General features: G+C 54.7%; 3 protein-coding genes across 3 annotated transcripts; 2 read left to right on the forward strand and 1 right to left on the reverse strand.

The window, feature by feature from the left end:
* Positions 1–295: 295 nt before the first annotated feature.
* TRAVEDRAFT_133515 (Clavaminate synthase-like protein) lies at positions 296–1919 on the forward strand (the record flags this gene model as incomplete). The annotated part of the gene is made up of 10 exons (XM_008045418.1): positions 296–359; positions 422–564; positions 627–752; positions 803–845; positions 910–1030; positions 1087–1166; positions 1220–1235; positions 1295–1356; positions 1410–1513; positions 1578–1919. The coding sequence occupies 10 exons, from the start codon at positions 296–298 to the stop codon at positions 1917–1919; spliced, it is 1101 nt and encodes a 366-aa protein (XP_008043609.1).
* A 7625-nt stretch (positions 1920–9544) lies between these two features.
* TRAVEDRAFT_52299 (uncharacterized protein) lies at positions 9545–10912 on the forward strand (the record flags this gene model as incomplete). Its single annotated transcript, XM_008045249.1, has 1 exon — positions 9545–10912. The coding sequence occupies one exon, from the start codon at positions 9545–9547 to the stop codon at positions 10910–10912; it is 1368 nt and encodes a 455-aa protein (XP_008043440.1).
* A 429-nt stretch (positions 10913–11341) lies between these two features.
* On the reverse strand, positions 11342–11701 carry TRAVEDRAFT_52300 (uncharacterized protein; the record flags this gene model as incomplete). The annotated part of the gene is made up of 1 exon (XM_008045250.1): positions 11342–11701. The coding sequence occupies one exon, from the start codon at positions 11699–11701 to the stop codon at positions 11342–11344; it is 360 nt and encodes a 119-aa protein (XP_008043441.1).
* Between the last annotated feature and the right edge of the window lie 1854 nt (positions 11702–13555).

Below are 13555 nucleotides of genomic sequence, written 5' to 3' on the forward strand. Positions count from 1 at the left end.
GAGTCGTTCGCAATCCTACTTGGTGGACTTCTCGTCGACGGCCATTCTTATCAGAACCTGTCCAGCTGATTACCGTCGAATCCAACCGTGTCTCTCGTATGTTTTTATGCACATAACGGATCCGCCTCGTCGACATCTGTACTACTAGACGAGGCGCTGTGTCCTGCATGGGTAACTCTACTCTCACGGCCGCTTCCTGCGGCCAGATTGCACCCACTGCACACTCCCATAAATATGTGATCGCTGCTTCAATCACTGCAGCGCGAGCAAGCACACCCCCAGACACCTGATCGAAATGCCTGCGCCGACGCTTCCCTCCATCCCTCGCTACATACCTGCGCCCGCCACCAAGGAGGACTGTAAGCCATGCCGCTGATAGTCATCCAGATTTCGATCGCTATGCTTACCGTTCGGTTTGTAGTAGAATGGGCACCGCTCCCCATCATCGACTTCTCCGAGGCTGGCACGCCCGAGGGTCGGGCGGCCCTGGCTGTCCAAGTGCGCGACGCTATGCGCACGTATGGCTTCTTGTACATCGTCAACCACGGGTACACCCAAGCTCAAGTACGTTTTCTCATCCCTCTGACTATCGCACATGGACTGCATATTAATTCACATTTCTGCAGAACGCGCGCATCTTTGACATTTCCGATGCAATCTTTACGCAGGTGCCCGAAGATGAGAAGAAACGCCTCCTTGGGGACTTCCAGAAGACGGGGTCCTACAGGGGCTATAAGCCGCGCCAGACCTGGGTAAGTCGTGCACCATTCGTGCTCTCGGGAGACCTGACATTTCACTCTAGGATATCAGCAACGGCGTACGGGACCAGATCGAGCAATACAACTGTACGAACTCCTAGTCCTGTACTCCTTTGCCGTCCGCAGACCTCACGAGCCCCTGTTGCTGTAGTCCACCGGGCCGTCACCGACCCCAAGCATCAGAAGCACGCGCGCGCGATCGAGCCGTTTCTCCCGGAGCTGCGCACGTTCACCGAGCACAACCATCTCAACATCGTTCATCCCCTTTTAAGGTTCGATCTGCTGCTCTGTGGATGCGTGATGATCGTTGTGACACGTCTATCTGTAGGATGCTTGCTCTAGGCATGGAATTGCCGGAAGAAACGTTTGTGAACCTGCACAGCTTCGACGGGCCGTCGGACAGCTCGGGTGCGTATTGCACGCTTAAGATTGTATGCATCGCTCACTGCTTCGGCGAGCAGGGCGCATAATGAAGTAGTGCGTTTATGTCGATTCTACACACCGAATCGGCGGCAGCTAACATGACATTTCCCTAGCCACCCCCGCTCGGAAGAGGAAGAGGCCAAGACGAATAACGTTTGGATCAAGGGACATACAGGTGCGTTCCGACAACAGTCTGAAAGCTAATGTATCTGACATGCATTTGGGTAGATATCGGCACCATCACCGTTCTCTGGAGTCAGCCCGTGGCCGGCCTGCAGATCATGTGCCCCGACGGGCGGTGGCGCTGGGTCCGCCACATCGAGAACGCCCTCGTACGTCCGCGCGCCCCTCCCACCCCAGGGTGCATCCTGACCAGTAGCTCCCACCCCCGCGCAGGTCGTGAACATCAGTGACGGCATGGAGTTCCTCTCCGGGGGCTTCTACAAGGCGACTATCCACCGCGTGCGCCAGCCGCCTGCGGACCAGGCCGGGTGCGTACGCCTTGGAGTGTTCTACTTCTGCCAGGCGGAGGACGACGTGCGGCTCGTGCCGCGGCTGGAGAGCCCGGTGCTGCAGCGCGTGGGCGTCGTGCGGCGGTTTGAGGACGCGCGCGCGCCGACGATGCGCCAGTACTACACGGGGGCGATCAGCTCGTACGGAGTGTCGAAGCTGGAGAAGAGGGAGGACGGGACGGAGGACGAGGTGGTACACGGGGTTGTGGTGAAGCACTATAACTGAGCGTGCATGTGGTAGGATGTAAGTGGAGTACATAACCGGGGCAAACTGAGGAAAGGAGTCCACTACTTCTGCAGCCAAACTTTGATCCGTCAACACGACCTGCACCGTACTCGTGTTGGGAGTATGGGAGTTCCTTCAACCGGCACATCTTCGCGCTTGCGTGGCTCATTGAATTTAGCTTCTGGCGTGCACAATGGCTGTTCATCCGTACCGAACCCAACTCGAGATACTGCGAAGCTGTCTTCGTGAGTGATTCATCTTCTCTGTCTCCATGCCTGCGAAAGCATATCTGACAGATGTGCCATTCGTGCTCGATGACCAGTAGCCCTCGCTGTCCAACACATATCAAGTCAAGTTAAGATGGTCTCCGGTAAGTCGACCTCATTACCTTCAGTCCCAGCCAAGTATACTCGCGTAGACACAGTAATTGACTACAGGCCCATGTCAACGAGAATATAGGGCCATGTCTCCCCAGTGCGCAACTGCGCGTGTCATGATCATAATTCACAAATCTGTGAGTGCTGTGAGCGCGTTGATATCAATTTTTGAAGGCATCGGTCTTCCAGCGACTAGCCGAGCCAAGCTATCATTGGTGCCACTCCCGACACATGATAACAAATGATATACACCCCACCAACCGCCACAAACCCCATAACGCAATGGTATGTTCATGTTTGTTTGTTGAGGCAAGGTGACTTCTTAATTTGGTTGCGAAGCCGCTATGAATACCGTGACTCATGTATTAATAGCTGTCCATCATGTAACAGGCCAAGCTTAATATGCGATCTTGAACCGCCCAAGGAGATTCTGATCTGGGGACTGTCGATATGTCTGTTGTCAGTCACCACGTATATAGCGCCGCGCGCCGAGCAGATCGATTTCACTAGCTGGCCATTCGGACCCCCACGCCAGCCTCATACCTACCCTGAAAGCCATCCGATACTACCAGGTACGTGCAAAGCATCTGAGCGTTTACGCACTATGCTCACCATAGCATTCAAGTTCACAGTCGCCAACAGTATCAACGACTTCGCTGTCATTATCAACCCGATGATCTCTGCATTGGAATGTGCAGCTTTCATTGACGGTGAATGCATCCAAGATCCCAGTACATTCCATGTCGCAGGCACGAGTAGTGAGATGTTTCCCTATCTTCGCTTTCTATCACGCACTGACTATGCGTGTGGTCGCCCATAACGTTAAATCTAATTATGCAGATCCCGTAGAAAGTCCCTCATTTGCTACACCCCAAAGCTCCCCTTCGCCCACCGTCGCCGAGCCGAGCTACTTGAAACCGTCTGTGATTCTATCTCAGCCATCCGTTCCAGTGTCAAGCTTCAATCCCGTGTCAGCCCCAGCCCAAGGACAATCTACTACGTCTAGCTTGAACACTGCTGTGTTGCCGCCCTTCTCCGAGTCAAACCCTCCTACCTCGACAATCACCGATGTAGCACCTCCATCAACCTCGACGAACGTCAGTGGTCAGCACGCCCCGGAGGTCGTGGGGCTGAGTTCACGGCACACCACATCTGGCTTGGCCTTCAGGATCTCTCTTCCGCTCGTTCTAGTGGCCTTTGCTATCACCGGAGCGGTATGCTTCTACAGGGCGAGGAAAAGAAGACGAGTTTCTAGTCCTGACGCAACCTTTGTGGTACCCTTCAAGCACTGCGACCCTCCTCCTTCGGCACACATTCCCCCGTACTCAGCGAAGTATGCGAGTGACGAGCTTCTAATCCACGGTATCGAGCCACCCCTCTCCGACCCGCAACTATCTCAGTCCGCCACCTCCTCGCGCCCCTCCCATCAACCTGTGTCCAGGCAGGGTTACAGCAGCACTTTAGTACACGATCCGCTAACGGAAAAGGAGGCGCACCGTGGAGCGTCGACCCTTCCCGGACCCACTCCAGCAGCTTTAGACTGCCCTCCTTCCGATCATCCAATTCCACCAAATCACGATCTCTGCCGCCGATTTTCTGCAGGGCCACTAGTCCCTTCCGTATCCCCAGCCCACGTGCCGCCAGCCGCCGCCTCTAGTTTCGATAATCTTGCACCAACTTCTACGTCCGGACCTTTCTTTCAGACTCAGGCGTCTCTTCCACCGCCATCCACTTCAGCCTACGATACACATCCTCTCATTGGAAGCCCTCATTTAACACAGGACGTCTCAGGCGCGGGAGGGCAGGATCGGGTGCTCGTGCTTCCTTGGCCCCTCGGAGAGCGCCTGCTAGCACTCCTCGCGAGCACGCCGCAGGAACATGGATTGGGAGAGTTCTCCTCTAGTGCGGAGTCCGAAACGCTTCCCGCATATGAACCTCGGGAATAGGCGTGGTCGGTTGACGATGCGCGGTGGATTTTTGATAAGGTGATGCACCAGTCTCGTACCTTCGAACGCGGCGTGCTCACGCGTGTAGTCTTGCTTATGCAGATCACGGTAAAGGTGTTTCATGATGGGGGCCGGAGGAGAAATGAAGGCTTAGTTTTGGAGGCTACAGTAGAGCAAATTTAGAACAGTGTCAGTGACATACTAGTTAATTCAGTTCAATGCGCAGGAACCAGCAGCAGGCCAGAAAGGCCACGGTAAGTTCCCCGTAGAGGAATTAGCGCCCAAAGCACACAGCCACGTGGAGGCGACGCAGCGAAGACCCCGGGCGAGTAAATCCGTTCACGAACGTCCATGACGGTCACTCTGCACTCCGTCATCCATAACTGGACTCACCGGCATCGCCTATAGGTACTCTCAAGACGCTGATATATATCTATCCTCGTATCTATCATGCTGTGGCTTTCGGAAACTAGGATTGTCGACGTCGGATCGTCCCACTGACAAGCATTTGTTGGACAAATGAGGGTATGTTTTAGTCCCTACCCGGCGTCCAAAAGCGACCCGCAAATTGCTGCGCTGTTTGCATTGCGTTTCCGGGAACGAAAAACAATGTTTGGATGAAGGCCTACATTGATGCGTCCAAGCTTTCGCAAGCCAAACCTTTCCATACCAGTGCATGACGGAAGACGTATGCACCATAACTACATTGAGAACGCTCAGGTACGTCCGGAGAACCTCTCCCTCCGCCTCGCATCTTATTAACCCTTGCTCCTTCTCCATTGCAAGTGGTAAAAAATGGGCAACGGCATGGAATTACTCTCCGCCTGCTTTGTAAAGGCGACGATCCACCGAGTGTGCCAGCCGCCTGCGGACCAGGCTGGCTGTGCGCGCCTCGGTGATGTCTACTTATGCATTGCGGACTATGACGTGCCCGCTTCCGTCGCGGCTCGAGCGCCCCGTGCTGTAGCGCATGGAGGTGGAGCGCGGTTTGAGGACGCGAAGGCGCTGACGTCACAATAGTACCGCATGAGGCTGATGAATGCGTATGGGAAGCCGGAGTTCGAGACGAGGGAGCTCGGTACATAAGAGAAGACGATACCAGAGGACGTGGATGTGAGCGTTGCTTCAAACGGGGACGCCGGTGTAAGTTCCAGCCTCCCCGCGACGATATCTGGCACTTTAAACAGTATACATGCCGTTTGTTGCTGATATTTTTGGTGTCCCGTAGTCAACCCAGTCAGCTGCATGATGCACATCGGTCGTTCGTCCTCCCTTCATCTGACTGCGGATACCGGGGACACACCTATGTGAGTGATTCGACTGTTCTATCTCTACACGTGCGAAAACACCGCCCACATCTGACGAACACGCAGTGCCAGATATCTGTCAATTGTGGTCAAGACACAGTGCCCTAAACGACACAAGTTATATCGGACGTGAGTCTACACAGTATCTATTCTAGCCGAAAGTCACAGTTGATCGTTTCATCTCACGGGATTAAACGGCACTAACCTGAGCCTCACCAAGCAGCTGCAGACATTGTTAATCAAAAAGACTGGGTATCAAGGAATACGTTGCCCGAATGCGCCGCAACATGCACTCGGAGCAAACGCGCATCTGCGCTGTGCACATCGCGTGTTCAAGGCTTCGAGATCTCGCAGCAAGTAGCGCTCTTACCTCATTTGCCCAAAGGATACTTACTTCTCGACACAGGATAATACACGATGCGCTTTGTGCGCGATATTGGGAGCCTCCGTGTATCATAGCTATCCGCGCATGTAACCCCATCTACCGACGCGATGTCATTGTACGTCGTGACCATGCAAACCTCTAGACGTGGCCGGAAAGCCTATCACAATCTGTTCATCTTCTATCAGCCCTGATTTAATACGAACCTAATCCACACTGCCCCAACCGGGGGCGATATTCTGATCATATAGGTCCAACACTCACAACCGACATCTCCCCCCTCGGCTACCACCCACATAACACAGGTCGCCTAGTCCGTCGAGTCAACATTCGACCAATAGAACCATTTCATAGCATAGTGCTCACTGAGTCCATACAGTCGGTACGTTACAGCGAGTCTGACACTCAGTCGCGCCGTATGCTCATCATTTGAATCGGCCACAGGCGTATCCGGCAACGTCCTCGACGCACTCGACGCAGTAAACACCATGAATCTCCAGAACTGCAGTTACTTCTGTAACAGCCTAGGACGCGTCGACGTCCCGCCCTCAGCTTGTGGCCACTTAGAACCCCTGATGTGAGTATGTTCGTTCATTCTCACACACATCCGAGTGCATTCAACGCTGGGGCGCTCCTAACCTGGCCATCAGCGCTCCTGGCTGCACCTGCACGGAATCCCCGGTCAACGGAAGGCTGGAATGTCTGGCAGCGCTATGTTCTACGAATCAGGTCAACGTGTTCGTCGATGCAGAGCTTGCTAGATGTGGCACAACCGCATTCTCAGGGGGTGAGTTTCGTTATCATCTTCGCCTGATTACCAGGTACTCACTGTGTGTATTGTCGCTCGACTTCGTATCTGTATCGTGCAGTATCCAGCATGCCTATCAGTACAGTCGCCTCCTCCACGAGCTCCTCGTCATCCATTACTAGTGTCACGACATCCGCTCAATCCCCGACAGGCATCGGAACTTCAACTTCTACAAGCCCGCGGACGACGACACAAGACAGCACGTCACGGTCGAGTAGCACTGCTACTGGCAACATTACAACAACTTCCAACAGCCGCTCGATTACATCCGGATCATCTCAGCCTCCACCAACGTCCGAACCCCCATTCGGAGTCTCAAATACAACACAAGGAGGGCTTAGCAGCAGTACATCCGGCACCGCTGAACATAAATCAACATCCGTCGGTGACTCGACCATCTCAAGCACCTCGGCCGGCGCCAGTATAACACCTTCCGGTCATGAACAATCAGGCTCAAGCTCGCCACATCATGTATCCAAAACCCTCGCCATCGCGCTTCCAATCATCCCAGTCGCCTTCTCAGTCGCAGCAGCGCTATATTACTACAAAGCCAGGAAAAGGAGACGCCTTGCCAACCTGAACGTGGCATCTACGACAGGCGTCACGGTCGACGATCCCTCAACACCTCCGCCCGCATTGACGCAGAACAGTACTCGGGGTTCGAACGGCGAAGCGAAGAGTGAACCCCATGTGGCAGACGACCGTGAGCCGCGCACCTCCGACGCGGAACCATGGCTACCTGTTCCCCGCCAGTCCATCATTTCCTCGCACTCGCGTTCATCTCCACGACGCGCGTCCACACAACGCCGCGACGTGATTGCGCCCCAGAACGAGTCGAGTCCCTCCAGCGTCCGAGCATCCCCTTACGATCCTCATCACAGAACATCAACATTTTCCGTGCCTTGTCCGGCAGCCCGTACATCTCCGGACGTCCCCCAGACCCCGGAGAGCGATCTTCGTCAACGACGTCTTCACCCGCACAACCAACCTGCATCACGATCCTACGACGCGTTCATCGCTGCCGCCGACCTCGCATCCCATGAAACGGCCGTTGTGCCTATGCCCTCCCTCCAGGTCCCAGCACTCTCCCCGCAGCCACCCGTTTCCGCTTTTGAGACTCGCGTTGTCATAGAAGGCCGACTTTCGGCGACAGACAGAAACGACCAAGACGGCGCGATCGTGCTTCCTTGGCCACTTGGAGAGCAGCTTCTCTCGTTTCTTGCGAGCACACCACGGTCGCGTGGAGCGGTGGATGAGTCTAGTACGAGTGTGGGTTCGGAGACGCTCCCTGCGTATGCGCCCCGGGAATAAACACGGTGGATTCGGATAAGGGGTGGACTTCTAGAAGAGCCCAGGAGTCCAGGACCGTTCAATCTGGGAGACGTCTGTTGCGGAGCTCGTGTTCAGGTACAGCGGAGGGTTTTGGGAGCTCACGAATCCTATGGTGAAACTTCGTAGCGTCGGAGTGCTCAGGCCGTCCCTTCCTTGGGAGTGCAACCCCGATATAACCCGGAATAGATACTACAGTGACCGTGTACACGCTCAGGTGAGTGACAGCCGCCTCTTCCGAATTCCTACAATCACATCTCCTATTCTGACGGGGGTATCTGCACAGTGAAGATGAAACACGGAGCTATCAAAGTGTCGTCTCTAGAGGATGGCATCCTGACAGACGGTACCGGTCTCCTCTCCGGAGGATGGTCTCCTGGAAGACGAGATACTATCTGTGTGATGGCGGGGTTCCCTGGATGACCGGAACAAGGCCGCGAGCAGCATTGGCACACATTTTCCTAAACATGAAAGCTCAGAGAGGTGCCAGTGGTGAGCAAACCCCTGCTCCTTGCCTGCCACTGTTCAAACCTGGGGCCTGTGATTTGTACTTATCACGAACGGCCAGTTACACTCTACATGCGCAGAAGTCTCGCGTGGTGGTTGAGGCGCCGCCCCGCCGCATCTTCTGCTGTTGTGCAAGCAACGCGATGAGGCTGTGGGATACCGAGAACGCTAGGCTCATCACATCCCAGGTGGCCAATCTGCATCTCCAAAACTGCTCATCATTCACTAAATTAGCATGTTCTATATAAACTCGATCTGCAAGCATGTTTTGGCCTGCGGAGGCTCGCCGCTCATAGGCGTCTCTCCCTGCAACGTAAGTCTTGGCATATCTAACTTGGTGGTGAATCATTAACTGAGCGCAGTCCCGTCCCGGGCCCTGACGGTTTAGGTAAAGTCAACTTCAACTTCAACTTCGATGTCCAGCTAAGGCCGGAGACGTTCAACTATACTATACGAAGTTGTCTTCGGAGCACGTCTGGTACGTTTGTGCAAAGTATACTTGCCCTCGCTTTGCTGATACTGACTTTGAACTTGGTATGCTTAGCAAGTCCGACTCAGATCGTCGATATTTTTGACCGTCGCAGAGGGCATCAGTGCCATGGTTGATCTGGAGTGCGAGTACTTCTGTACCTCTGTGGGCCGTATAGTCATCCACATATCCGATTGCGACGGATTGGGGACCCTGATGTGAGTACGCTTCTCCGGTATCGCCCTTATGAATGCTACGTCTTCGTACGTGCTGTTTCCGGTGACAAATTGAACTCAATGTGTCTACAGCTCTGATGAAGGCTGCGCGTGCTCAGAATCCCCGCTCAATGAAGGGCCTTCATGTCTTGAAACCTTGTGCTCGCCGCAACAATTCAACAATTTTCTCAATTCGGAGGTTGCTAGATGCGGCACAGGTGCATGTAAGGTTTTCCACTCTGCTCTCGGAATCCATCAAGCGCTGATACTACATGTTTCGCCTGAATGTATTTCAATCGTGAAGTTTCCAGCCTGAGCAGTGAGGCAGAACCTACTTCCACCGCGGCACCAAGCTCGTCAAACTCCATTGTCTCAACGTCTGTCATTTCGAGCACCGACATCATTATACCCACCACCACTAGTGGGGATGGAGCGACTGGGAGTATGATCGTCCCGCCTGCCCTTCCACACCTAACGTCGGACGCCAACATCATACATACCCCTTCCTCGAGCAGCAGTTTGGGAGTGTCGAGCTCTATTGTCGTCTCCCCTACTTCCGTAGATGGCACCAACAGCACTGGCAGCTCCGTGAACACCACACAGTCACCGACAAGCACTACGAGTGGAAACACGGTCTCTGGACTATCCTCGCATTCTGCGCCGCTCAATGGTACCATCGCACCCAGCGAGCCCCCCACCTCATACACAGTCGGCTTTTCAACCTCCAGTTCTCTCAGCGCCTTGACCAATACTGTCGTTACACCCTCCAGCTCGATCGGAACCAACGTTGGCAGCGGCGCGACCTCAGGTTCACTGCGGCATACGCCCCATGCCGTCGTCATTGCGCTTCCGGTCGCTTCGGCCATGTTTTTCGTCACAGCGGCGCTATGTCTTTACAAGTCCAAGAAAAGAAGAAGTCGAGAAACCTCCGACATGACACCCGCGGCGTGCGTACCCGAACCGCGTAGCACCGAGCAACACTGGACAGATGTGGCAGATGTTTCGCTCGTCGACGACTATGAGCCACATCTCATCACCCCAGGACTATCGATATACATTCCCCCAGCGCCATCTATGATATCCTCTCCTTCAGCTCACCGAGACGTCTCTGCACAGGGCTACCGCTCTCCTGCGCTCGACAGCATCTCGAGCCCCTCTGTCACCGATGACTTTCCCCACTGCCTATCAGACGGAAAGGTGACGGGCGATACCCCGGCATCTCCTGCTTCGCTATCAGTCTGCACGCCTCGCGACCAAATGCCCCAGCAAGACCGTCTCCATAGACGAGGTTCCGATGCACCAATCCCTCCCGAGTCGACATCACTGGCCTACGCCTACGAACGACACATCGCTTCCTCCGCTCCGAATCATCTTCCAACCTCTGCGCCTGATTCTTCCCTTCGCAGTTCGACACTCCCCATTCCCCAACCCGATACTCCCACTTACGATACGCGCGTCATTATCGAAAGCCGCCGTTCAGCCCAGGACGCCGACGGTACCGGAGGGCAGGAGCGCATCGTCAGGCTCCCATGGCCGCTCGGAGAGCGACTGTTGGCCATCCTCGAGATTACGCCACAGCAGTACGGACCAGGCGAGCTTGACTCGACGCGCGTGGGTTCGGAAGAGCTTCCTGCGTATGCGCCCAGGGAGTAGGCGTGTGGTCGAGAACATGCCACAGATATGCTGGAGAGGTGATGTATTCCCAGCATCGTATCCCCGAGTTGTATACTAACGTGTCCGGTGTAGGCAGATGTTCCAACTCTGTGGTTCGAGATTGGGCAGGGACTGCGGTGACATCTTTTGGTGCGACAGGGACTTTGAAGGATCGGATTCGCGATGCTATACCGTTCTTTTTATATACCCACAGCTAGATTCAGTTCAGCCTTCGGACGGTTTGTCTTAGTAGACGTCGTAGTCATACAGACATTTGATACAGACATGCATATAGGTTGAGCTCATGACCAACCGCAATACAAAGCACCGAACTACTCAATTGCACATATAAGCAGAAAATCTGACCTCGAAACCTCACCTCACTACTCCGGGACGCCTCCTTCCAATCCCCGCGCCCGCCCCGAGCGCTCACTCGCAAGAGCAGAAGCTGACGTCGAGGTGCGCCGCGTCTCCGTCGAAGTCGTAGTCATACGTCCCGCCCGCCGTGCTGTTGTAGCACTGATCGATGATTTCCTCGAACCCGTCCCAGCACTCCCGCTGCGTCGCAAAGCGGCCGCAGAGCACCGCGTGCGCCCAGCCCCAGCATATCGGGCCGGTGCCCGCCCAATCGTTTGAGCCGCAGAGGGATTCGCGCAGTGACCAGACGGAGTCTTCGGGTTCGCACAGTGAGCACTTGCCCTCGTTGTAGCATTCAGCGGCGAACGCGGTTGGGATGGGGATAACTGCGACAAGCGTGGCCGCGAGGATAGAGAGGGGTGCAAGCTGCATGGTATGAGCTGGGGAAAATATAAGCTCGAGAGGGCTGTATCAAACATATAGAGATCAGCGTACTGTGCGCGTATGACCGAAGGGCTCCGAGGGAGTGTGATTGGCTGTGTCCTCGAGGATGAAGGTGAGGATAAGGGATCTCGCGCCTCTTCGTCGTCCTTTTAAGCCTCGCCGTCGGTCGTAGTGGCGGCCTGTTCCCCGGCGACGTTTATTTTCGCCTCTCGGTGGGTTTTCGTACAAGTAGAACCTGTCAAATCTTGAGAGGACGCAGAACGCCCGATATGAGGATCAAGAGCTGTTCGGGCCAGGGAGTTGGGTGGGTGAGCTGCAAAACAGGTGCGTCAAAACTTAATATTCTCTTCTCCCTCTTCTTAGCCCCTTTCGAAGCCCTTGTGGTGCCACACCTTGTTCAAATTTGACCAATGGTGTATCTTCAAGCCGTGCAATTAATGGGGGCACCGCCGCACCAATGTACACTCAGGGCCTAAATATCTTCAGCGTCGAAGTATGATACAGACACGTTCTGGAGCTTACGTTCTGATGGCCTGCCGGAAGTGTAATATGCCGAAGATAGAAGTGTGTTCGCGACCGCATAGCTGTCAGTGGCCGCATGGCATTGAGGTCGGCACGTCCGGGATTTGTTATTGTAAACCACCATAAATATTGTCAAGATATTACTTCACTATTCCACGAGCACATACCGTCCCACACGCGTATACCAATGCATCGAGGAGACTGTCCAGAGCACTCTGTGCGAAGAGCGGAAAAGATACTAATGGATTGCACGGGTCGATCGCTTGTCAACATATAGAAATGTATCCACATATTTCTGGGTGTGCAGCGCGCGGATGAGATGAACATGAACCTTGAATGGCCTAGCTCGGTGCTGGGCAGTGTTCGGTGTCGAGGCGTCGTCGGAAGGTCGCGGTCTGCGTGGCAAGTTACCAAAATACTCGCCAAATCTTCGGTGAAAATCTTCAACGCCGATGTATGTACACCTCAGCTGAGTCTTTCAGGGAAAGATCGCGGTATAATCCGGCGTCTCAGCGGAGTGGCACGAGTCGAGTGAGAGCAAGACGGAGAAAGACTCAGAGTCAGAGTCGTCGGAGCCAGACGGCCGATAGCCTGCAACCAGCAGTACAAATAACAGCAAATATGCGCGCCACCACGCTTGTGGCGGGGCGTCTGCTCGTCTCAACAATCTCTTCCTGCCTACTACCAGTGCCGCCAAAATACTCGCTCGACGCTTGCGTGTTGCTATTATCCGACGCGAGCTTGTCCAGCACTTAACAGCTGAAGCTTTTTGCGCTACCGCTTCTTGCATCTCGACCTCCAGGCCGCGAGCACACTGGCGGACGCGTTCTCACAACGTGTCAGCGATCTACCGGTCACACTCGGATGTACGGGTCCCCGCTTCGTTGAAGAAGGAAGCAGACACAGACAGCAATTCCGTGCTTGTACCAGCTCCGGACGGGCTCGCTATCTCCATATAGCAAGATGCATATATATACACCACGGGCTTCCGTTGCCCGTTCCATTTTGACTGCAGATAGGAAAGACGTACGTAGAGCAATTATACTCGAATACACCGGCGCTGGGTTGACACTCAATACCCACCCGCATCAGCAGCATCCAGGGAGCTTCCCACACGAAGCAAATTGGAGAGGCAAGAAGCCTTCAGGCACCTGTGGTTCGGCGCCAGGACCCTATATACCTCGACTCGCTCTCACTCTTATGCAATGTTGGAGTGTCGCTGGTCATGTGTTCGCGAGAGGCAAGTTAGGATTGCACGCGGCGCTCCCATATGACCCTTTCAAGTACTGGCGAAGCGGCCTTTGCGAGCGACCCCGCTCG

The sequence above is a fragment of the Trametes versicolor genome, assembly GCF_000271585.1.
Source record: "Trametes versicolor FP-101664 SS1 unplaced genomic scaffold TRAVEscaffold_12, whole genome shotgun sequence".
NCBI classification, from domain to species: domain Eukaryota; kingdom Fungi; phylum Basidiomycota; class Agaricomycetes; order Polyporales; family Polyporaceae; genus Trametes; species Trametes versicolor.